The sequence below is a fragment of the Trichosurus vulpecula genome, chromosome 2 (genome assembly GCF_011100635.1).
Source record: "Trichosurus vulpecula isolate mTriVul1 chromosome 2, mTriVul1.pri, whole genome shotgun sequence".
Lineage (NCBI taxonomy): Eukaryota > Metazoa > Chordata > Mammalia > Diprotodontia > Phalangeridae > Trichosurus > Trichosurus vulpecula.
This window is the reverse complement of record NC_050574.1, coordinates 95115454-95138291: the sequence shown is the minus strand read 5'-3', so window position 1 is coordinate 95138291 and position 22838 is coordinate 95115454. Positions and strand designations below refer to the sequence as shown.

The following is a 22838-nucleotide window of genomic DNA, read 5'->3' as shown; positions in this document are numbered from 1 at the left end:
ATGGCTCCAGGTGGCAGATTCCATATCCATCTCATTTTAATCAGCCACCCATTTCCTTTACGAAGGAGTGAAATTCCTTTACAGAGCCCTCTTATGCTAACATAAATTGTTTCAGCCAGGTTGAGAGAACAGATAACTTTTCCTTGAAATCTCAAACAAAATAAGCAAGCATACTTCTTAGAAGATCCCATCGTTGTGATTTATTTCCTTCTTTTTCATTTAAGAAAGAAAAAGCCAGTTTTTACACCTTGCCTAAATGAAGATCTCCTTCTAAATGAACCTTTGCCAGTAAATCACAATCAACGGAGATTAAATTCTGTTTTCTTCCTAAATTTGGTCTTTCTATGAAAATTTAAACATTTTAAAAAGTCATAAGAATCCATAAAATGAGTGTTTTACTGTGGGACTTAACTTTAAAAAATATTTGAAATATTAGTAAATAGTTTATTCCTATCTGTTTTTATTAGCCTTCAAACTGTTCGTTTTAAACCTAGTGGTTAGAATCAGATCACTGTCTTGTAGGACTAGGAGGAAGATGCCACAGATTGAAGCAGAGGAAGCTGGAGAAAAAGTTGAATAGGCCATGTAGAATGGAGAGAAATAACAATTTCAGAGATCTTTTAAAAGTGGTGTGCCAGTGTCCTCTCCCCTTTATCTCTGACTTTCATTGTTGGGTCGCAACATGGACTAGTGAATCTATTTGTTGAGGAGGGAAGGAGAAAGGAAAAGGGCCATTGACTATGGGCTGGTGCGGGAAGAAGAAGGACAAAAGGAGCTGTAGCTTTCTGGTGCTCCATCTTGATTTCATGCTTTTTAGGTTTTCCATCCCTGATCTGATTGTGTAGTGCTAATTTTGTGCCTATGTAGTCATCTATATATGTACTATTTTATCCCCTGGTGGTGATTCCCTTTGTTTTCTTCTTCAAACTAACCTCTGTTGAAATATTTTGAACCTTGGCTCTTCCAAAACTCCCTTCCTTGTCTTGACTATCTCTCCCCTATAGTTGTCGCATTCCCTGTTAGAATGTAAGCTTCTTGAAGCCTGGGATTATCTCACATTCATACTCATATCCCCAGAGCCTGGCACAGTGCCTGGCATGTAGTAGGTGTATTTACTATTTATATGAACTTGGTCAAATTACTCTTCTGGGCCTCAATTCCCTCATTGTGTAAAATGAAGGAGTTGGAATATGACTCTTTGGGTCTTTTCCAGCTCTGAATCTATGATCCTTACTTCATTCTCGAGGTTCCTTCTTACTCAGCTTATACAAAAGCACTATCACATTGTCAAACACCATTTCCTTCAATTTCCTCTTAGCTATTCAAAACAACCTTAAAGGTGTTATGGTCAGGCCTAGACAATGACTTCAAGAAACCAAAATAAACTTTGAAAACTTAACTAAGTTTGTCAGCCAAGTATTGGAATAATTGATGGATAAATGTGTGAAAACACACTCCGTGTAAAGGAGGGGAGAGATCTTGTTTTCTTTTAAAAACAAACTTTCCCTTGCCCTACCCCTTTTGACCTCCTATGGGGGAAGAAACCCAACTTCTAAGAGCTTGACAATACTACAACTGCAACGACAGCCAGAGGATCATTCAGACAGTGAGGGAAAAGCCAAACAGCAGCCTTAGGTTGCTGCACCTTGTTCTCAAGAACCTAGCAAGGTGGGCATGCGTGTGGAAGTAGAGCCCCTGGCCAAACCCATGATACATCCAGGCAGCAGTGGCCCTTCTTCTGTGTTTTAAAAAGGGCTTGAGGGGCAGGGGGGGCGGACAGTCAGAAAATACACACTTATATCAGTTTCTTTCCAGAGATGTACTCTCTACTTCTTATTGTACTGGGGAAAATTTGGCAGTTTAGCCTTTATATTGGAACGCTTTCTCGGTTAACCTGAAATGCTTTGCTGCTGTTTCCAGGATGGACCTTGAAGAGAGGAAGGTAGGTGGCATCGGGGAGAGGAAGGAGCTCTGAATTTGAAGACAGAGGACATAGGTTCAAATCCTACTTTGTTAATTTTAATTTGTTGTGCTTCTTTCATTTGTTCAAAAGCATTTTTAAAGTGCCTCTTTTGGGATAGGCACTGTTTTGGGTTCTTTCTTTGGGGGGGGTGGCAATCGGGGTTAAGTGACTTGCCCAGGGTTACACAGCTAGTAAGTGCCTGAGGCCATATTTGAACTCGGGTCCTCCTGACTCCAGGGCCAGTGCTGCATCTACTGTTCTGGGAATACAAAATTTAAAAATCAAAAGGAGCGTCCCCTCCACACACCCCCTGAAGACACTCTTTAGCCCTCTCAAGTTAAACTTGATGTTTGAGGATGATTCACCATGTACTATTTTAGCCCAGAAATATACTTTTGAGGGAACCCTGTTGTGTTTTGGCCTAAAGTTGCTTGCTTATCTGACTTAATTTGCAGCTATGGGGATGATTACACTAGGTATTATCTTTCTCAATTAATTATTTCACTGAATCTTAAGATAGTTTTTAAAAATTGTCATAATGCAGCTCTTCTAATCCCAGGCTTTTTGGTTAAAGACCCCCTGGAGGACTCCTCTTTTAGCTTTTAATGGAGATAGGCCAATAAAATAAAAACTAAGCCAACAACAACAACAACAAAATGGAATTTTAGGTTAATTGTCAAAATTTGCTTACTCTTAATTTTTTCCAATATCCTCTCAGCGCTATGCAGTCTATTCTTTTTCCCTCCTAAGTGTCTGTTTCCTGCTGTGAAGTGAATACCGTCTAAGGAATCACTCATTGGTTCACATAAAAATGGTCTTTATATATGACGTCTCCTATACAGGCTTCACAGCTTCTTTCTGAACTAAGTATCGGTTCACCACCTGCAATACTGGAACCAATGATTTCTTTTAAGAGATTGTATCTTCTACTCAGCAATATGATTGGCAGCGGTATCTATCGATGAATCCTTGAATCTTTCTCTTTGAAACATTTCTGTTTACCTGGTAGGAATCTGCTCACCAGCAAGAGGATGATAGGAATCAGAGCAGGAGAAGTCCACAGAGATCAGCTAGGCCAGAGGTGTCCAGCATGCCCACAATGCTTCTGCGTGTGGTGTGAACCAGATTAAAATGGAATTGAGAAATGCTGAACAAAATAAAAATATTACCAAACACAGATAATGTTAATATGTGGTTTTCTAATGTGCAGCCTGCAAGGGATCCTTTTAGATAGATAGGCAGGTAGGTAGGTAGATAGTTTAAGTGCTCTCACTTTTCTATTTGAGTTTGACACTACTGGTCTTCTGTCTGCTTATTTTACACATGAGAAAACTGAGACACAGAGGTCTTAGATGGAGTTTCCTTGAGGTCATAGAGGAAGTAACTAGTAGAACCAGGATATAAATCCACGTAGGTGTCCACCTGTGCTTCCTCTTTCCATCATACCACACTTAAGGTAGTTAGAGGAAAAGATACCGCAGATCAATATCGTCTGTATACTTTTAAAAAGTGCTTTTCCATCTGTTGTCTCATTTAATTTTCACAGAACCCAGTGAGGTAGAAAGGACTTGTATTACAGATAGTCTCCTTCACTTAGTTTCTGTATTTCACTGGCTTAGTGCCCCACAGCTCATGGTAAGGATGAGACCAGGGACCCGGTCTTCTAATTTCTAGTAAAGCGTTTTTCCCTTCTGTGTTACACTGGGAAAAACATGCTTATCAGGAAGAATTCCTCTGGCCTTTTGACTTAAAGGTACAGTGGTAGGAACTATAACTGTGAGCCATAGTTTTAATAATTCCCCTAAATGAGGCAACCCAGATGAGATACAAGATTCCATTGTGAGGCTTACTATTCATAATTGACTCTTGGAGGTATAATTCAAAGGGTTGACACCCCAAAAAGTTAATATTAAAGAGTCATTGAAGTTGGATTGTCATTCACTTACTCCCAGGACTTTTTTTGCTTTTCCAAGGTTTTGACTTTGCAGAGACCATGTGTGAGAAGGTGGTACAAAATTGGCTCACTAGTGCATTTTTTAAAAATAAAAATCAAATCCCTTCAAAAAGTGATTTTAATACATTTCCAAAGGAGGCAGGTAAATGTTTGTAGTTGAGGATTATAAAGTTGGCCCTGTACCGACTGCTTTTAACTGTCATGTCCATCATCCCAGATCCAAGTTGGCCACTGTTGATATTTCTGAAGAGATGTCCTCAACTGCACTCTGCCTGAATGAGGTTAAATACAAGCAAAACTTCCCAGTTGAAGTGTGATAACTAATTCATTTCAAACATTTATCGAGTACCAACCATGTATCAGAGTATTATGCCAGGTTTTGGAAGAGATGTATATTTTAGAGATGGTTTTCTCTCTCATGGTACTTACATTGTAGCATGTGAGACATGAAAAAAACTTAGAGGTAAAGATCGCACTAAGGTCTTTGGGACAGCTTGTATAAAGGACTTCCATGCAATACTGTTTGAGGTTTGAGGGTGGGGAGGTCATTGCCCATGAGGCAAATGAGGGCACATTTGGGACAGGATTGCTTAAAATTGGGATGGAACTTGGTTTTACAGAGTCATTACAGTATCATATCAAATATCAATCAAGTAATCAGTATACGTTTATTAAGCACCTAGTGTGTGCCAGGCACTGAATTAAGCATGGGGGGGGGGTGGTACCAACAATGGCAGGACAGTCCCTGTACCCTGCAAAGGGGTATGTGTTGGAGGGGAGGGTACCCTGCCCAAGGGCATGATGAAGTCCCTGTGCCAGAGATATGAGGTGGCTGCCCTGGGCCCCTTCTTAAATGGAGGGAGGAGCTCTCTTGTTCACCTTCCACCCTCTCCAATCAGAGGGAAGGGGCGGGGGGGGGGCGGGGAGTCAGGGGGCACTGAGGAGGAATGAGTTTCAGAGTTGATTCTTGCTACACTGCAAAGTAGCTTTATAACAAGAGAGAGAGTGTGTGACAAGTTCCTCTTAACAGAGCACTTCTTTTCCTTAGGATAGAGAATGTAATATCTGGAATGGAGGGTGTGGGGGGGGGGGAAGGGAGGTGTTGATCTGTGACTTTATGGTAGCCCCAGACCATGTGTTTTCATCTTTTATAAGGGTGCTTATGTTACATTTGTCACTGAACAGGCCAAGTTGGAAAAATTGTTCATAGTGCAAAAAAATATATGTACATTCCCAAGGAGTGTTTACATAATATGTAGAATTCAGGGTGCTATATTTTGCTGCATTTTAAATGTTGTTTTTAGTCATGTGTATAATCATACGTGACTATGGAAATAGAAAATTACATGTGAACCTCTCACGGCAGGCTCTGTACCTCAGATAATGGTATTTGCTGGAAGCAGTTTTTAAAAGCTTTATTGATACCTTCTGGTTTTTCATCAGTCATTTTCTGATATGAATCTCCCTGTTCTCCCCTTGCCCCTCCATCAACCGTCCCTTGTAACAAAGAAAAACAGCTAAGCAAAACCAACCCACTCAGAGAACTTCTGAAATGAAATTGAGCATCCCACACCTGTAGCCCCCCACTCCCTACTTTTTGCAGAGAGGAGGAAGGTGTGTTTTCATCAGCTAATCTCCTGGACCAAGATTGGTCATACAACTAACCAGAGTTTGGCTGCTTTTTAGTACCGTTTTAATTTCACTGTTGTAGACATTGTTTATATTGCTATAAGCATTTTAAAGAAATGGATTGTGTATTTGATCTGTTGAATTCTTTGGGCAATACAAACAAGTTAAGGATAAAAGTAATCTCAGAGCTGCATATAGTGAGGTGAAGATGATCTCAGAGATTTTATGGGCCGAATTTTCAGTGCCCTTATCTCACCCCTGAACTTGTGCCTATAAATTTGAGTGTGCGTAAGCCTTCATTGGCTTTTGCAAACAATTCTGTGCACACAACTTGGATAAACATTTACCTAACTTGAGCAAATTTAATGGGCTCATCACCAAGTCTGAGACAAAATATAATAAAATCTCCTTTTGTAATTAGAAAACCCAAAACATCTATGTTCAGCTAGATCTTATGCCTAATATCAGGCCTTGAAGTGGAAATATTTTATTTCTTCCTATAAAGGAAAATGCAAACTAGTCCTTTTAAGTTTTGCTTCTTTTCATTGTTTGAAAAACGGATGAGAGTTAATTGCATTGTAGCTATGTGTTTATAAAGCCATAGCAGAAGAGGTGAGGCCTATAAAATAGACCATAGTATTGGTATTTGGAAACAATGGAGAGTGCTTCAGCAGCAAATTGCTTTTAATATTCTCATCTCATTGTTCCACCCCTGTGTGTCTGAGAAAACCAACCAGAAGTTTAAATTCTAGCCCTTAAGTTAAAATTTCAGAAAGAATTCCTCTATAAATATAGAACAGATGAGTAGCTAGGACAAAGAGGTGGTGGTGAAGGAGGTGGTGGTGGAGGAGGTGGTCGTAGATGATGGAGAGGTGGAATGGAATTGGGAGATGGAACCTCTTTTTATTAGATACTCAGTGGTGAATGAAGGAGCCACCCTCTGGTCAAGGTCTGTATCAGGACTCGATTTGGGGAGCTTAGGGGTGGAAGCTGGCCAGCCTATTTCAGGCTCTTATACAACTAAGCCAATAAAAAGTAACTAACTAAAGGCCAGGAAGTATTTTTTTTTTTAAAAGGACCACTGGAATGAATTCAGCCTCTCTTGATAAGCCTTTGTAGAATGTGTTAAAAGCCATTACTAAAAAACAGAAGGAATTATGAGGCTTTATAAAGGCTTTGATTTGAGAATCATCCTTGCTTTTAGGGAACTTATATGTTACTCTTTGACTTGAATATGTGTTTTATTGTTGTTTAGTTGTTTTTCAGTCCCATCTGACTCTTCATGGACCCCACTTGGGGTTTTCCTGGTAAAGATCCCGGAGGGGTTTGCCTTTTGCTTCCCCAGCTTATTTTATAGATGAGGAAACTGAGGCAAACAGGGTTAAGTGACTGTCCCAGAGTCACACAGCTAGCAATTGTCTGAGGCCAGATTTGAACTCAGGAAGAGGAGTCTTCATGATTCCAGACCCAGCCCTCTATCCATTGTGCCATCTGTCTGCCCCCAAATATATATTAGTGTGAAGTTTAAACATTTTTTTCATGGTTCTGCTTAGATACAGATCAGTTTTGCCCCATATCAGTAACTTACATAGAATTGGTAGGGTAAAAATTCTAGTGCTTATGCAGTGCCACTGTGACCAAGCAGAAGACCCTAAAAATCTAGACATAGCCTCAGTGATCTCTTCTGAACCATATTTCTTTCAATTGAAGGACTAGTCTCAATTCTCAAACTCAGCTTGAAGTGGCTATATCCTTGATGCCTGGCTCATAGTATTTAATAAATGCAGATTCACTGATAGATTTGGGTTCAATTCTAGGTCTGTCAGGTTGAATTTTCCTATATGTGGGAGTACCTCATTTCTAATAGTCGATGGAACACATGGCCCAGAAAGATGGAGAACAGACTTATGTTTTCCTAGTCAAAAAATCGAGGGCTTTGCCCTTCCTCTCACAAAACTAACTTCCTTTGATATAGGAATTTCCTGTGGGACATAGTTAAACTACAGTAAAGGAAGCTTGTTGCTTCTCTTAATTACTTGCTCTTGAGAAACGAAAATCTCTGTGCAGTTTTGATATCTTTAAGTACATTTTCTGTTTGTCCATGACGTGGTTTTTAAAATGTTTTCTTTTTATCCTAAGGGTATGAACTTACCAGCTTTGCTCCTTTGAACCCCTTGTAAATAAGATCTAATCTTATGAAATATTTAGGCTTTTGGTAAGGGAGAGATTTTACTAAAAATCAGGCAGTCTCGTACTGCAGTATTTTTCCTTTGTGAAGTTCCCCACCTATTCTTTATCTTAGCTTCCACACCAAATGGGCAACATCCTTCTTCCCTTCTTCTTTGTTCCTTCATACTACACAATAACTCCTCCTTTGCAAGTTATCACTACAGATTTTACCCAAGTGCTTCTTTAAAAGCTGCCTTTATATTTTAGAATCCCTTTTGGCCTTTTAAAAATTCTACCGGGAAGATGGGTACCTTACCAATCTGTCTTAGGAATTTAAGAAATTTTTACATTAAAAATATTTAGAGGAGGATCATTTTATTTTGGGGCTCTTATATAGATTGTAACTCTTAGTGATTCATTTGTGACTGAAATTAATTTGTCTGTAGAAAGAAATAAAAGTGAAGGAATGGACCTTGAAATAGAAGATTGTGATAAGTATCTTTTTTAGTCATAATCCCTCCTGGGAACATAACCAATCCCATAGATGTATTACTTTTTTCTTCTCCAGTAAACTAGATGAAGCACAATTTTTCTGTGGACTTCTAAAGATAGGTTTGTCTTGCCTTTCTACCCTTTTTGTGATTTTCTACTGTTTTGTGATAGTAAAGAACATAATTTCATATGTTTATAATGATTGGCAAGCGATAGCTTTTAAAGGCTTTTGTACTTTGAATGACCTGAGACAAGTTGTTTAAAGGCAGGTGCAGATCTGTAATAGTGCAAAGCTGAAAAATGTCTTTAATGTTCTATTGTTCCATATTGAGGGTATTGATCATATACACATTGGGGGTGGAGGGTGGGAGAGGATCAAGGGGGGAGAAAGAGAAGGGCCTGCATTTGTTGCTGACTCTGATTTAGCTGCTCACATTTCCATTTTTCATTAACACCTTCTTTTGTCAGGAGTTACATTTTTTTTCACCTTAATTCTCCTGTGTAGATTGGGGGAGAGGTTTTGAAAGGGAAGCGACTTTATAAGGAAGTGATTAGAAAAGGTTGAGAAAAATAAAACGTGAGGAAATAGGGATGTGGTTGTCTAGGCACACTGACAAAGAGGGTTTGATGTGATGCAGGCCTAGAGTTTAATGACAATAGCAGGCTGGACTTTAAAGGTTGAATATTTAGCGTGTCTTCTGCTATGAGCTGGCATATGTGTAACTAACCATATATACCCCTCTAGCAAAAGGACTGTTCTGCAGGGGAAGTCCTGTGTTTTTCTTAGCAATCAAAATGTGTTTTCCCCTCTCCTTGTATAACATTGTTCTATTAAGAGCTTAAGGGAAAAAAAAACCTATTAAATATAGATTATTCCTACTTTTTTTTTTGAGCTAGCTCACATTTTCACATACAGAGGCAAAGGCAGGAAGGGATTGTGTAAAAGAGAGGAAGCAGAAGGAGGGAATAAAGGTCATTTGGAGACTGTGTAACAATCACATCTATTGAGAAAGTTCGCAGAAATTCAATAAAATGCTATTGGAAGAAATCTAGTTTGTCTAGCATTTTGAAAGAATTTCTAGAATTTCTAGAACAGCAAGCTCTTTCAGTTCTGTGTCCCAGTCTCTAATTTGGAGTTCACTCGTGGATGACTCAGTGGTACTGTTGCACCCACCCTGAGAAATACTGATGGGAGTTCTAGGCAGCCAGCCCCTTGGAGAGTTTGTTGTTTTCCTGGTTAGTCCCCAAAGCCTCTTTACGTTGCCTTTCTGGAAGTAACACACTTCATAAATCCAAGCTTTGACAGCTGCTAATGCTTCTGATGATGGGGTAGCCAAGCAGAACATGGCATTGGAGTGTCCTTTTCCCGAAACAAGAACACCATATTTTATAATAAGCATATTCATTTTGGATCACCATGATATGTGACTGGTGACAAGTTTAGAATACTTAAGATAGCCCATTAAAAAACTTTGTTAGAAGGCAGGAAATGAGCTTTTTGTAAACTCATAGAAAACATTACTCTACACCCCTACCAAGTAAATAAATGAATTAATAAATTCCATCCCAGCCTTAATATTTAAAGCTGTCCCAGGGGTGGCTCAATTATAAAAAAAGCATCATCTTGGGAGGGAACTTTATACTCCCAAATTAGTGGAGACATTTTGAAAATATTCAGGAATAAGTTGATTTTTTTTTTTAAAACACAAATGGAATGAAGGAAAACCAGGGTTCTTGTGACCTAAGACACATGCCCTATGTTTGTACACTAACACACAAACATAACAAAACAGCTATTTTATAGATGGAAATGATTTTGTATCATTACGCAAAAATATACATTGTTTTGAAAGTGCATTTCTGGGTCACAGTCAGTTTTTTAAAATAAGTATCTATTATCTAGAACAGTGGTGTCAAACTCAAATAGAAATGAATCTGTTGGCCACATATCGACTTGGAACTTAATATTATCTATGTTACATTTTTATTGATTAAATGTTTCCCGATTACATTTTAATCTGCTTTTGGCCCTACTTGGGAGTTTTGCAAGTGCAATTTTGGCACCTGATCTAGAATAACATTTTAGCCACCATGTATGAAGATGTTTCTGACTTGTCATTGGGATATGTGCTCTGCAAAGTTTTTACTCCTTTTTGTATCCTCAGCACTTACCACAATGCCTGGCACATAGTAGGCACTTAATGTTTATTGACTGACTCACTAGAGATGGGGAATTTGTGCCATTCTCTCTATGTTCTTTCACTTGGGCTCCCTTGTTATCAACAGTGGGTATTTGTATTGGGAGGCAATGAGTGTCTCATTCTTGGAAGAGGCACTGAACCACTGGCCACATTCCCTGCCACTGAACAAGGTACAACAGACAAGCAGCAGGCAGTTAACAGGTGAGGGACTGATTAAGATAGAGGCCATGGGATGGAGGGTTCAGTTTAGAAGACTCAGATGTAGGAGATCTAAGACACAGGGATGCCAAGGTTTCAGAGCCCTGGGGGCTGGTCAGGAGAATAGAATCAGAATCTTGGAAGCTGAAAGATCAGAGGCTGAGGTCAGAGTGACCGCAGAGCCAGTAGGCTGGGTATTGCCTCAGCACTAGCCTAAAATAGACCACTGGTTAGTCAGTGATTCCCCTGATGTTAGGAACACCAGGTACTTAAAGGATTCTTCAGAAGATGGGACTGGGGCTGCAGAGGTGCTCTGGATGGTTTGAGGGCAGAGGATTCAGGACTGCATGTGTGTGATCCTTAGGACCTGAAAGGCCTTTCGCATACACCCAACTCTTGGGGTCAGTGCTGGGTCCTCCATTTTCTCCTTATTTCTAGTGTCTGTGACAGTGGACTCTCTTGAAATAGAGCATAGCTATACCTCTGCAGGCCCATCACTAGCCTCATTAACCCATTACTGTAATATACATTGTTCAGCATTCCATTTTTTATGCTGGCTGCAGCTAGAACCTTCAGAGCCCGTAGTATTACAGTAGAAATGCAAAGCTTGGCGGTGGTGATTTGAGAACACTTGTAATTTTTCAGTGTACTTTCCATTTTTTCAAACTAAACATATTGTTTGGGAGACTTGGTAATTTCTTTCTGTATAGCACCCAAAGAGTCAAAACTAGTTCCTGGAGTACGCATCTCAATTTATTTTCACCGACCATAGTCAATCAACAGATATTTTTCCACACCTGTTCTGTGCTCAGCACTGTGGAAAATATGAAATAAAAGCATCAGGTGTGACTAGGGTAAGTAATGAAACAAATTTCCATAAGCCGCACAAAACCAGTAGCCTTAGGTTTGTTTTTTTGTTGTTGTTGTTGGGGTAAGAGAGAGTGTGAGTGAGTGTTGGTAAAAAGAAAATTGGGGAACCTCTAAGAAATAGCAGGAGCATTACGTAAGACCATCATTCCCAACCTTATCCCTTCCCCTACTCCATGCAACAGCAAACTTCGAACATCGGTGCTTTCTGAAAAAGCAAGTTGGAACACTCCGTGTGTTAGCTCCTTACGAATATATCGCTGAAGTGAGTCATTGAGTTGAGTGCCTGCTGTGTATGGACTCGTGGCACAGGTGACGAGTGGGAGAGCAAAGTGTTTTGGAGAGCAGGGAATTACAGGTTAACATACGGGCTACTTGAAGTCAGTTTTTATTGTACTTGTTTAATATTTATGTGCTTTAAAAATGCTTCATCTCGCACCAAGAATACTTCCAAAATGCAGTTCTTAAAATGATGATCCAAACTATCTTATAATCCAATTCAACAAGTAAGCTGTGATTTTTTTTTAAGGGGAAGAAAGGAAACAATGAGCTTTTTTGCCTTTTTCTCAAGCACCTAAAACATGCCGAGCAGCACTGTATTAGGTACTGGAGACGTAGTGGCAAAAAGGAAACATGTCCTGTCCTCGAGGAGCATAAGCTCCTATCAGGGAAGCATATGTACATGTAAATATATGTAAAACACTACTCTGCATCATCTACAAAAATAGTTTTTCATATTATTGCATAGCTAGGCAGTACAGAAGATGAAGAGGGGATTTTGGAGTCAGAAAAACTTCAGTTCTCATTTCATCTGAAATACTTAACCATGTGACCCTGGGCAAGTCACTTAAATGCTCTCAGCCTCAATTTCCTCATTTGTAAAATGGAGATGATAACGAGTAACACTTACTAGCCAGAGCGGTTGTAAGGATCAAATGAGATAACATGTAAAATGCTTTGCCAACCTAAAGCACTGTAGAAATGCTAGTTATTGTCATCATTACTTATGAATGCAACAGAGCAACATGCGAAAAAAATGTTTTTTATACCATGGAATAGATGGGGAACTCTAGTCAGGTAGGGTTAATGAATTAGCTAAGCTTCTTGGAGGAGGTGAATTGAAGAGCTGCCTCTGGAAAGGAAGCCACGTGGTTTCACAAAGAATAAATAGGGAGGAGAAATGAAAAGCTTTAAGTGGTTTGGGGTGAAGCTGTCGATGAGCTTGGCTAGATGAGCACATGTTGGGAAAAAAATGAACTTCAGTGAAATGAAGAAAGGGATTTGCTGACTTGGTTTCTTTCAAATTAGATTGTGCAGAAAATTCAGGATTTGGATGAGGTTCTACTTTCCCTTCATTCCAGTCTCTCATTTAATACAATGCACGTTTGCTAGTTTTAAAAATGACTGTCTCAGAACTCTTACAATCACAATTTGCCCGCTGCTGAGTTCCACTGGTGAAACTGTACTTTGGTCGCATCATGTCTGTGTCGGGCAAAGATCTGCAGACACAACAGTATTAATAGCAGTGCGTATTTTCACAAGATTTACCTCTTCAACACTCTGCGCCCCCCCACCCCCAAGTTAGTAAATCATAGCTTCTTTAATGTCCTGCTGGCTGTGTGAAAAACAGGAATTTATGTAACAAACTCAGGGCTGCAAACCTTTTCCTGTTCGGAAAATTTTTTTTAACTATTGGCAAAGTTAAGAGACAGCTCTGTTACTCAAAGAGCGACCTCAAATGTCCTCTTACAATAATATTAGATTGTAATATTTTTGATGACTAAGGGATTGCTGTATGTTCTGAAGGCAGCATTTTTAGAGAGAGGGGAAATGTAGGTTAATGGTGTATGGGCTGCTTGACATGTTGCAGTTTTTGTTGGACTTGTTTAATAGTCACCCTTTCAAGATTCTTCATCCAACATCGAGAATACTTTCAAAATACAGTTTGGAAATGACGTGATCCAAGTATATTCTGTAATTCAGTTCAAAATTGTTGATTAATCAATCCTGTGTTTTGAGGAGATTACTAGGAGGCTTTTTCTCCCCTTTAAGTGGACCTGTAATTTTATCTTAAAATAAATTCCTTTCACCAGTGCACATTGGTACCTGCTCTGCAATTTATAGTCTCAGAGAGTTGCCTATGGAGCATTGAGAAGTTAAGTAAATTGCCTAGGGTCACACAGCCAGGATGTGTCTGAAGGAGGATTGAACCCAAACCCCAGATCTCCTCACTCTGCAGACAGTTCAATAACCATAACCCAACACTCCCTCTATACCATAGGTACTATAAGAGAGACAGTTTGGTAGGTGGTGTGCACGGACACACACATGCATACGTACAAACTCATGCACATGCACAGACTGCAAAGTAGCACACAGAAGTGTTAGGGGAGGGATTCAGTGCTCTGCCTGAGCATATGTGCTGAGGAGAGGCAAACCCTCCCTTTCCTGCCTTCCTAATTTAACATAAGAAACCAGGAAGCTACTATCTAGGAAAATCTTGCTTCCTCTTTACTATTAAACTAATTGTAACCAGAAGAGGAGTACAGAAATTACTTTCCTTTATAGATTTCATATTAGTTTATCTCTCCATGTCTTCGGGGCAGTAGAGTTCAAAATCTTTAAAACGTTTCAGGATAATATTCTAGGTCACAGGGGTGGGGAACTTGCGGCCTCACGGCCACATGTGGCCCTCTAGATTCTGAAGTGCAGCCCTTTGACTGAATCCAAACTTCACAGAACAAATTCCCTTAATGAAAGGATTTGTTGTGCAAAACTTGGACTCAGTCAAAAGGCTGCACCCAAGGACCTAGAAGGCCACATGTGGCCGCCAGGCCACAGGTTCCCTACCCTTGTATAGGACTTAATCCACTTACATTCCAAATGTTCTACAAGTCAGAATGTCTGGCTTCTGCCTTTAAGGCAAGATTTAAAACTTGGTATGTCAGTTTTTGGTATACCTTTCAATCCCGGGATGCCATCTGAAAGGACACCAGGGATTTGGGTTTTTATAGAAGCAGGAAAGGGGGTCCTGAGGGGCTGGGGAATGATGCGTTGGTATCTTCAGTGAGCCTGTACATGTAATAGTGCTTTGTGCAAATTTTAAAGCACTAGATTAATGTCGGTGTAAAGCATAGAACCCTCGATAGATAATCACAGAGTAATAGTGGCTTTGAGACCCTGATTCCCTTCCCCAAAGCACTTTTTTTTTCCCCCTCATTTTTCAATGAAAGCCTGGTAAATTTGAAGAGGAGGAGATTAAAAAGGGATGAAGAATCAGTAATTTTCAGAATACGTCTTTACTGCAGCTCCCTTATAAATTCCCCCTCTGTTGCCCTCCTCTACCCCTCAGCATGTTGACAAACTCATATTTAGGATTGTAACAATGACCCAAAGTCCCTATGTGGTTACTCTGGAGCTCATTTTCACATAGTTCTATGTTGTAATGTTTGGATAGGATACTGTGAATTAAAGAACATTTCAGATTTTAAATTTCTTAGGTTTAGTTGAGTTACAACAAAGGTGTTTGTGTGTGTGTGTGTGTGTGTTTGTGTTTGAGAGAGAGAGAGAGAGAGAGAGAGGTCTTCCCTCCTTGCTTTTTCTACTTTAAAGAGAAAAGAATACTCAGCTCAGAATTTAAAGTGAAATATTTAAAATTAGCCTGTTCTATGATGATCCCTAATATAATTATTTCCCTTCGGACAAACTTATGTCCCAAGTTTATGACATGAGGATGTGTGCGCTGTGGCTGCATCCCTAAGTGACCTCAAAGTGAACCAGAACCTCTTTGTGGTTAGAAAGAGGAGAGAGGGAACTAAGGTACAAGGTCAGTTGAGCCTTGAACCCTCTTCAGACAGAGGGGGCTAAGGGAACTCTCAGTGCATTTATATAAACCCATGATCTGTTCTGGTTGTCAGGGAATTTGGCCACTGTACTCTCAGACTAACAGGAACCTAGCAGGGTCCTTGGGAATCTGCAGGCCAAGCTATTAGGGCAGTTTGAATTTGGGTAGTTGTGGTGATGTTTTCTCCTTCCCCCCTCCAGCACAGTGCCACTAGAGGCTTGGCTAGTAGCAGAATCTACCTGGGACTGCCTGATGTATCCCATAGAGAAAGGCAAAAGCACAATTGAAGCTTGAAAATGTTCCCCATCACACTGTTTTCTGAGGGGCTGTGGGTTTGACCATATGCCCTCCTCCCTCCTCCCTCACCCCCTTCGGAACTCCCTCCTATACTCTGGGGATATTACAAATGGTCTTAGAAATCTTATACTATCCAGAGTCACCTTAGACTTTCCCTAAAGGGCATATAGACCCCTTAGGGTTGATGCCTTAGTAAATGGGTTCTCTTATGTCAATACCGTGCATTCCCTTGTTAGGTATTCCTCCCCATTCCTTCTTTCCTTCAAAATAAAAAAATGTATCCAGTGATCTAATGAGATTGAATAAGGTTCTCTGTCAGTTTGGCTTCTAACATTTTCTCTTAAGTATATTTTGTTCTTATAGTATTTTCTTTTGAAATTCAGCTTTCCAACTCCCAGATCATAGACTTGTAGAGACAGGGAAGAGAAAATCAAGAAGTCACCTGATTTCTCCCCTTCCCTTCACCCAAGATTTCACTAAAGCTGTAAAAGGCAGTTAGTGTAGTCGATGGTTGCCATTACACATACCAGTTTTAGAGGCCTCCTGAGGAGGGTTACAATTTCCTGTAGTAACTTTTCCTAAATAACAGGATTATTTGATAGTGGAAAAATTTTTTTACATTAAATTTATGTATTTTCTTGATGTTATTTAAGGCCTTTATAGTATATATGAACATACACATATTCATTCATGAACCCTATATTGTATAATTTTAGGCATCTTTTGTTAGTATCAAAGGCACCCTGCCCCATTTACCTTTCCGCCACACATACCCAATGACATAAAACCATCCACTTTTTTTTTCCAAGTTGTAAATTAGATTTTGGAGATGAATTTTCAGCAAAACTGAAAGTAAGACCAAAAATAAAATTATTTGTGGCGTGAAAACAGGTTTTGGAGTTAATTGTCTGCATGCTATTTGCATTATTATTGGTCTTACAGACTTTCTATTTAGGCAGAACTAAAGTAAAAAATGAATTAACTGGCATTCGTACCAGTTCCTGTATTTTCTCCATTAAAATATCCCATGATCTTTCTGTGCATAGAGTAGATTGGTTAATAGTGCTTGCTTTCCCTTTTGTCCACATTGTTAGTTTGTAATCCTTGCAGAAACCAAATTACTGGTCGTAGATAATTATTTCTTACAATTGAGAATAGGTACCTCTGTGGGGTCCTTGGAATTGTACTGTAATGTCTTTTAAAATCGTACCTATATAATATAAGCACCGACACTTCTATGCTGTATGAAAGGTTCCGTAAATGGAGAAAGTACATTGTTTCTAACATGCTTTGTTTCATTTTGCAGAATTCGATTCGTCACAATTTGTCTCTGCATAGCAAGTTTATCCGAGTGCAGAATGAAGGAACTGGGAAAAGCTCCTGGTGGATGCTTAATCCAGAGGGAGGAAAGAGTGGGAAATCTCCCAGGAGAAGAGCTGCCTCCATGGACAACAACAGCAAATTTGCTAAAAGCAGAGGCCGAGCAGCCAAGAAAAAAGCATCTCTCCAGTCTGGCCAGGAAGGTAGTGGTGACAGCCCTGGACCACAGTTTTCGAAGTGGCCTGCAAGTCCTGGCTCTCACAGTAATGATGACTTCGATAACTGGAGTACATTTCGCCCTCGAACTAGCTCCAATGCTAGTACTATTAGTGGGAGACTTTCTCCCATCATGACTGAACAGGATGATCTTGGTGATGGGGACGTACACTCAATGGTCTATCCTTCATCTACCACTAAGATGGCTTCTACTTTGCCTAGTCTATCAGAGATAAGCAATCCTGAAAACATGGAAAACCTCTTGGATAATCTCAACCTTTTGCCATCACCTACATCATTAACTGTATCAACTCAGTCTTCACCTGCTACAATGATGCAGCAGACACCCTGCTACTCCTTTGCACCACCTAATACGAGTATGAATTCACCGAGCCCCAGTTACCAAAAATATACTTACGGTCAATCCACCATGAACCCATTACCCCAGATGCCTATGCAAACACTTCAAGATAATAAATCGAGTTATGGAAGTATGAACCAATATAACTGTCCTGCGGGTCTCCTGAAGGAATTGCTTACTTCTGACTCGCCTCCTCATAATGATATCTTGACACCTGTAGACACTGGTGTGGCTCAGCCCAGCAGTCGGGTTATGAGTCAGAACGTGTTGATGGCCCCTAACTCGGTGATGCCAGCCTATGGCAACCAAGCATCCCATAACAAAATGATGAGTCCTAATCCCCACCCACACCCGGGACATTCTCCACAGACATCTGCTGTCAATGGGCGTGCCTTGCCCCACACAGTGAATACCATGTCTCACACTTCAGGCTTAAACCGCTTGACCCCAGTGAAACCATTATTGCAAGTGCCTCTGACTCATCCCATGCAGATGAATGCCATGGGCCCATACCCTACTGTGAACAGTTGCAATGGTTATGGAAGGGTGGGCCTTCTCCACCAGGAGAAGCTCCCTAGTGACTTAGATGGCATGTTTATTGAAGGCTTGGACTGTGACATGGAGTCTATCATCCGTAATGACCTCATGGACGGAGACACGTTAGATTTTAACTTTGACAATGTGTTGCCTAACCAAAGTTTTCCGCACAGTGTAAAGACAACTACACATAGCTGGGTGTCGGGCTGAGACTTAGTGAGCAGGTAAGTTTCCCAAGTATTAAAGACAAAAACCCCAACCTTCTGAAAGCAAAGACTGGAAAGGGGAGAAGGGAAGGCAATAACTGCTGCATCTCTGCACTGGTTAAGAAATGTTTGATGCTGCTCTATAAGGGGCAGCCAATCCACACCTTCTCCTTCTCTGCCCTCTTTGCAGATTGCTTGTGTTCCTCCTCGAGCTTAAGTGTAAAGAGGATTCCTTTAACTGCCTTCAAGATTTTCCTTTGACAGTTAAATGGCTGCCTCTCTTTAGTAGCTCTTCAATAAATGACTGCATTTGATACATATCAAATGCTGATTTTTTTTTTAAGTGGAATCTTCCCCATTGAATGGTTTCAAAGCTGTTTGAGCCACTTTTGGTAATTTTAGCTTTCTCATCTTTAGGGTGGTGGGTTTTTTTTTTTTTTAAGTACATGTCTGCCACTGTAGTATGTTAAGCAAAGTCTATCCTAATTTGGCTGTATTTTCATTGTTTCTTTTTGATTTTCCTAGGCTACACTTAAAAGTACTTCAGATTTATCTGACAGCAGGAACTGAGAAAAGCAGTCCAAAGATGTCCTTGATCCTCGTTTTAGTTTTCTTGATAGAAAAAAAAAAAAACAAAATACAACACAACGCAACAAAAAGCAAAAACCCGTGTTCCTTTTTTCCTTTCGTCAGACTTGGCAGCAAAGATACTTTTCCTGTACAGGATGTTTGCCCAATGTTTGCAGGTTATGTGCTGCTGTAGATAAGGACTGTGCCATTGGAGATTTCATTCATTACAATGAAGTGCCAAACTCACTACACCATATAATCACAGAATAGACTTTCGGATCATGTAGAGCTTTGGAGTTTTGTATATAAGCAGTAGATAAAGAATTGTGTGTATGTGCGTGTGTGTGTGCGTGTGTGTGCGTGCACGCGCGTTTATATGTTTTTGTTTTTTAAGAATATCCATTTTGGTCCAAGGAACCATTTATACTTTTTGTAATGCCGTAATGGTCTCATGTCCTAAGTAAGTCACCCTTTTTTTGTTTGTACTACCTATGTTCCTCTGAACTGAACTGATGACTCACAGTGAACCAAGATCTCCATTCAACAGCTCCAGGATGGCTTTGGACTTTATTCATGTTGCCGCATAATTCACATGAGAACGAAATAGCCTGTTAGGAATCACTGAGTTAATTGACTTTCCAATGGTTTTGAAACAATAGATTAAATACCAGCTCGCACAGGTCTTTTCTATTGTTTTTTTTTTTTAATTGGAGGTGGGGTGGATAGCACATTGGTGCAAACATTTAAATGGTTCTGATTTCCAGATGAATGATTTTTATTGCTGTTGGGACTTGAGATAATTTGGGGGGGGGGAGGGGGGAATAGATACTGAACTGTAATGTTTTCTTAAAATTAGAGCCTACTTTGTTACATAGTCAGCTTGTAAATTTATGGAATCACAGGTATTGGGCAGCATTCATAATGTTCATTTTGTATTTTTAACTGGATTAGTACTAATTTTATACGTGCTTAACTGGTTTGTACACCTTGGGATGCTACTTGGTGATATTTCCATGACTAATCTAAAAAGAAACGAAGTCATAATTAGGATCTTGAATACTAAGCATTTCTGTCCCATTTTGGGGATAGGAAAGTGATGTACAGTTATAGACACTTGGCATTTCATGTTTAGGAAGATCTAACCTGTTTTTATATATACATTTTTAGAAACTTCATCTGCTTCTCTTTCCATGATAATAGTGAGTACCACAAAGTGTTAAGTATTCTTTGATAGATGCTTGTATGATGCTTTGTCACCTTTATTTCCTAGAGGTCTCATCATGTTTTAGACCGGGAAAGGGGGGATGCAGAACCTTCATCTGAAAGGCCATAGAATCATAGATCTACAGCAGGAAGGGACCCCTTTGAGTCCATTGGAATTCCGCTCTCTCAATTTTACAAATGAGAAACTCAAGGCCTAGGGAAGCAAAGTGATGTGACCAAGGTCACACGACTGGTCATTGTTAGAGGTGGAATCTGGACCCAGGTCTTTGACTCCAGAACCAGCACTCTTTCCTCAGTACCACACTGCAATCTTCTTATTTTTACAAACTGGAGTTTACAAAAAAAAAAAGTTAATGTTCAGTTTAGTGTTAGAAAAGTCTGTCAAAACGTTTCGGTTATGACCCCCTACCCCATGTTTGCTGTATTCCAAAAGGTTGGGACTATTGTCCTTCCTTGAAGTTTGTTTACACACACACACACACACACACACACACACACACACACACTCTCACACTCTCACTCTCTCTCTCTCTCTCTCTCTCTCTTTCTCTCTTTCTTTCTTTCCATCTCACTTTCTCTCTCTCTCCTCCCTCTTTTCTTTTCCTCAGATCACTTAGTGCACTATGGGGTGAGGATTTTTAAATGAAATAATACTGATTATTGAAGGCTTGGTATCGATAATACAGGTGGGTTTTAATTACCACACCAACACTAAAAAGACGTTGTTTCAGAATCTCTAATTCATGCCTCTTAAAGAAAAAAAGTGTAGTACAAGTCAAGAATTTGAAGATTTCTTCGGCTCCATTCCCATCACTATATTTTAACACTTTCCAATTACCTGTAACTTGTAGGCCAAGTTAATTGGAGCTCGAGTCCCATTTAATTAATCAGTATTTTCAAGTCATTCTTTGAATGTTCCCGGACAACAAAATTAAAGACCAGATGCACAACGGTGTTCATTTTGGCTCGTTAAGAACACTGATTTCTTTGCATTTGTCTGTGTACTTAGCCCGAATCACACTTGCTTTGTCTTGCGTGTTAATTGCGTCTCTCTTGGCTTTTCTCAGCCTTTCAACTATGCTTAACAAAAATGCAGCCACTGTAGATGATAGACAGTCTATAGGCCAGCTCTGTTATAGGCCTCCCACTGCGGCATTCACCATTTGAGTCGCTGATGATCTGAAGACGTGGAAAATCCTTCCAACCACCGAATACATAGCTATCTCCATTGGTGGCCGCTCCAAAAAGTGGTCTCCCCATCTGCTGAGAGCTACAATATTTGCAGTGTGCCTATTTGCTTATTTTAAATCTTAGCTTGCCTAATTAATAGTCTTACTCTATCAAGTATAACCTGTTATGCCATGGTGCCAAAGTATCTCTTAAATTTTATAATTCCTTGTACCACCGTGTTACTGTTTAACCACAATACATACTCTCCCCCCACCATAGCATGAGGGCCCCCCTCCCCCAGCCATTCCTTTAATTAGAGAGGCAACTAAAATTACCTTGTGAACTTTTGACTACTAGGTAAACTAATAGACCTTTTTTTTTTCTTCTATTTTCTTGGGCCTATGTCTTTGAATTTCCTTTTCTCTTGCGATATCTTTGTGTCAAATTTCTAATATCAATCCCATGCAACTCTGGGACACCATGAAGTCCGATGAAGGGCATTTTGTCTGTTTTGATATCAAACATTATGTGACCTCTAGTAATTTTTTTTTTCAGTTAACAATACTGAGTTTCTGGAATAATTTAGTTTTGTCAATTATTGTAAATGATTGCTTTGTGAAATGTGCAAATGATCTTACCTATGCAGCCATGTTTGATTTATTTTCTCTGGTTTGTACTGTTATTAAAAGTATATTGTATTATAGAGCTTATTCAGATATTTTAAATATAAAGATGTATTGTTTCTGTAATAGATGTATGGAATATATTTAGATAGTAAATGCATTAATTGGAAAACTCTGCTTTAGCAAACTGACAAAGTGCTTAAGTTTATAAGCAAAGGTTGTAACCCAAAAACTGGTAAATGAACAGAGCATCCCTAAGAAGAGGACGGGAAATCTAAAATTGGACCAATTTTCAAACAGTATAAAATTTGCACTTGTTAAACCACTGGATGTATGTTATCAGTACTTTCTCCCTTCCCTTTCCCCTCCATCATCCCTTTATTTGAAATTCTTCCTTTCAACTCTTTGGTTTCTTAATTTATAACTAATTTTAAATAAGGTGTATCCTTGTGTTTGTTTTGTTTTCATTTTGGTAATCTTCATGTATAAATGCAGTGTGGTTTATGCAAACAAAACACAACTTGGCATTAAAACTGGCCTCCTGCTTGAGGGTGTTCCACAGACCAGCAATATCACCAGGGGTAGGCATGGAAACTCATTGGCTCATGGCAGTGGTCACAGCCTCTGTCTCACCACTCCGGTTCAGTAACATTGCAGACTTCAAGTTCATACTTAGCTATTTTCTGAGAAGTGCCTGATGATGATGTACTTACAGACACAAGAACAATCTTTCCTATTATTGTATAAAGCCATAAATGTATGTAAATCATGTTAAAATAGTTTGGTGTCTTTTTTTAACCCCCCCTTATGAAGGATGAGCTAGGATTTTTACAATTGGTAGTGACTGCAGTTGGACTCTGATAGCCACAATTGCACAGTCAACTCAAGTCTGGAAATTCCTTTACTCTTTCCGTAGCCTGTTCTATTGAGAATCATTTTTACTGGGGCCAAATTTGAGCCCAGGAGAGACCAAGGACAAGTAAAACGCCCTAACAAC

General features: G+C 39.7%; 1 protein-coding gene across 1 annotated transcript in view; it reads left to right on the top strand.

The window, feature by feature from the left end:
* The window catches only part of FOXO1 (forkhead box O1), a 118102-nt gene extending 95817 nt beyond the window's left edge, over positions 1 to 22285 (top strand). The window contains exons 2-3 of the mRNA XM_036743498.1: positions 16921 to 18272; positions 18780 to 22285. Of these exons, the coding sequence (XP_036599393.1) occupies positions 16921 to 18258 (1338 nt within the window). The 3' untranslated portion in view covers positions 18259 to 18272; positions 18780 to 22285. The remainder of the gene's footprint in view (positions 1 to 16920; positions 18273 to 18779) is intronic.
* Positions 22286 to 22838: the final 553 nt, after the last annotated feature.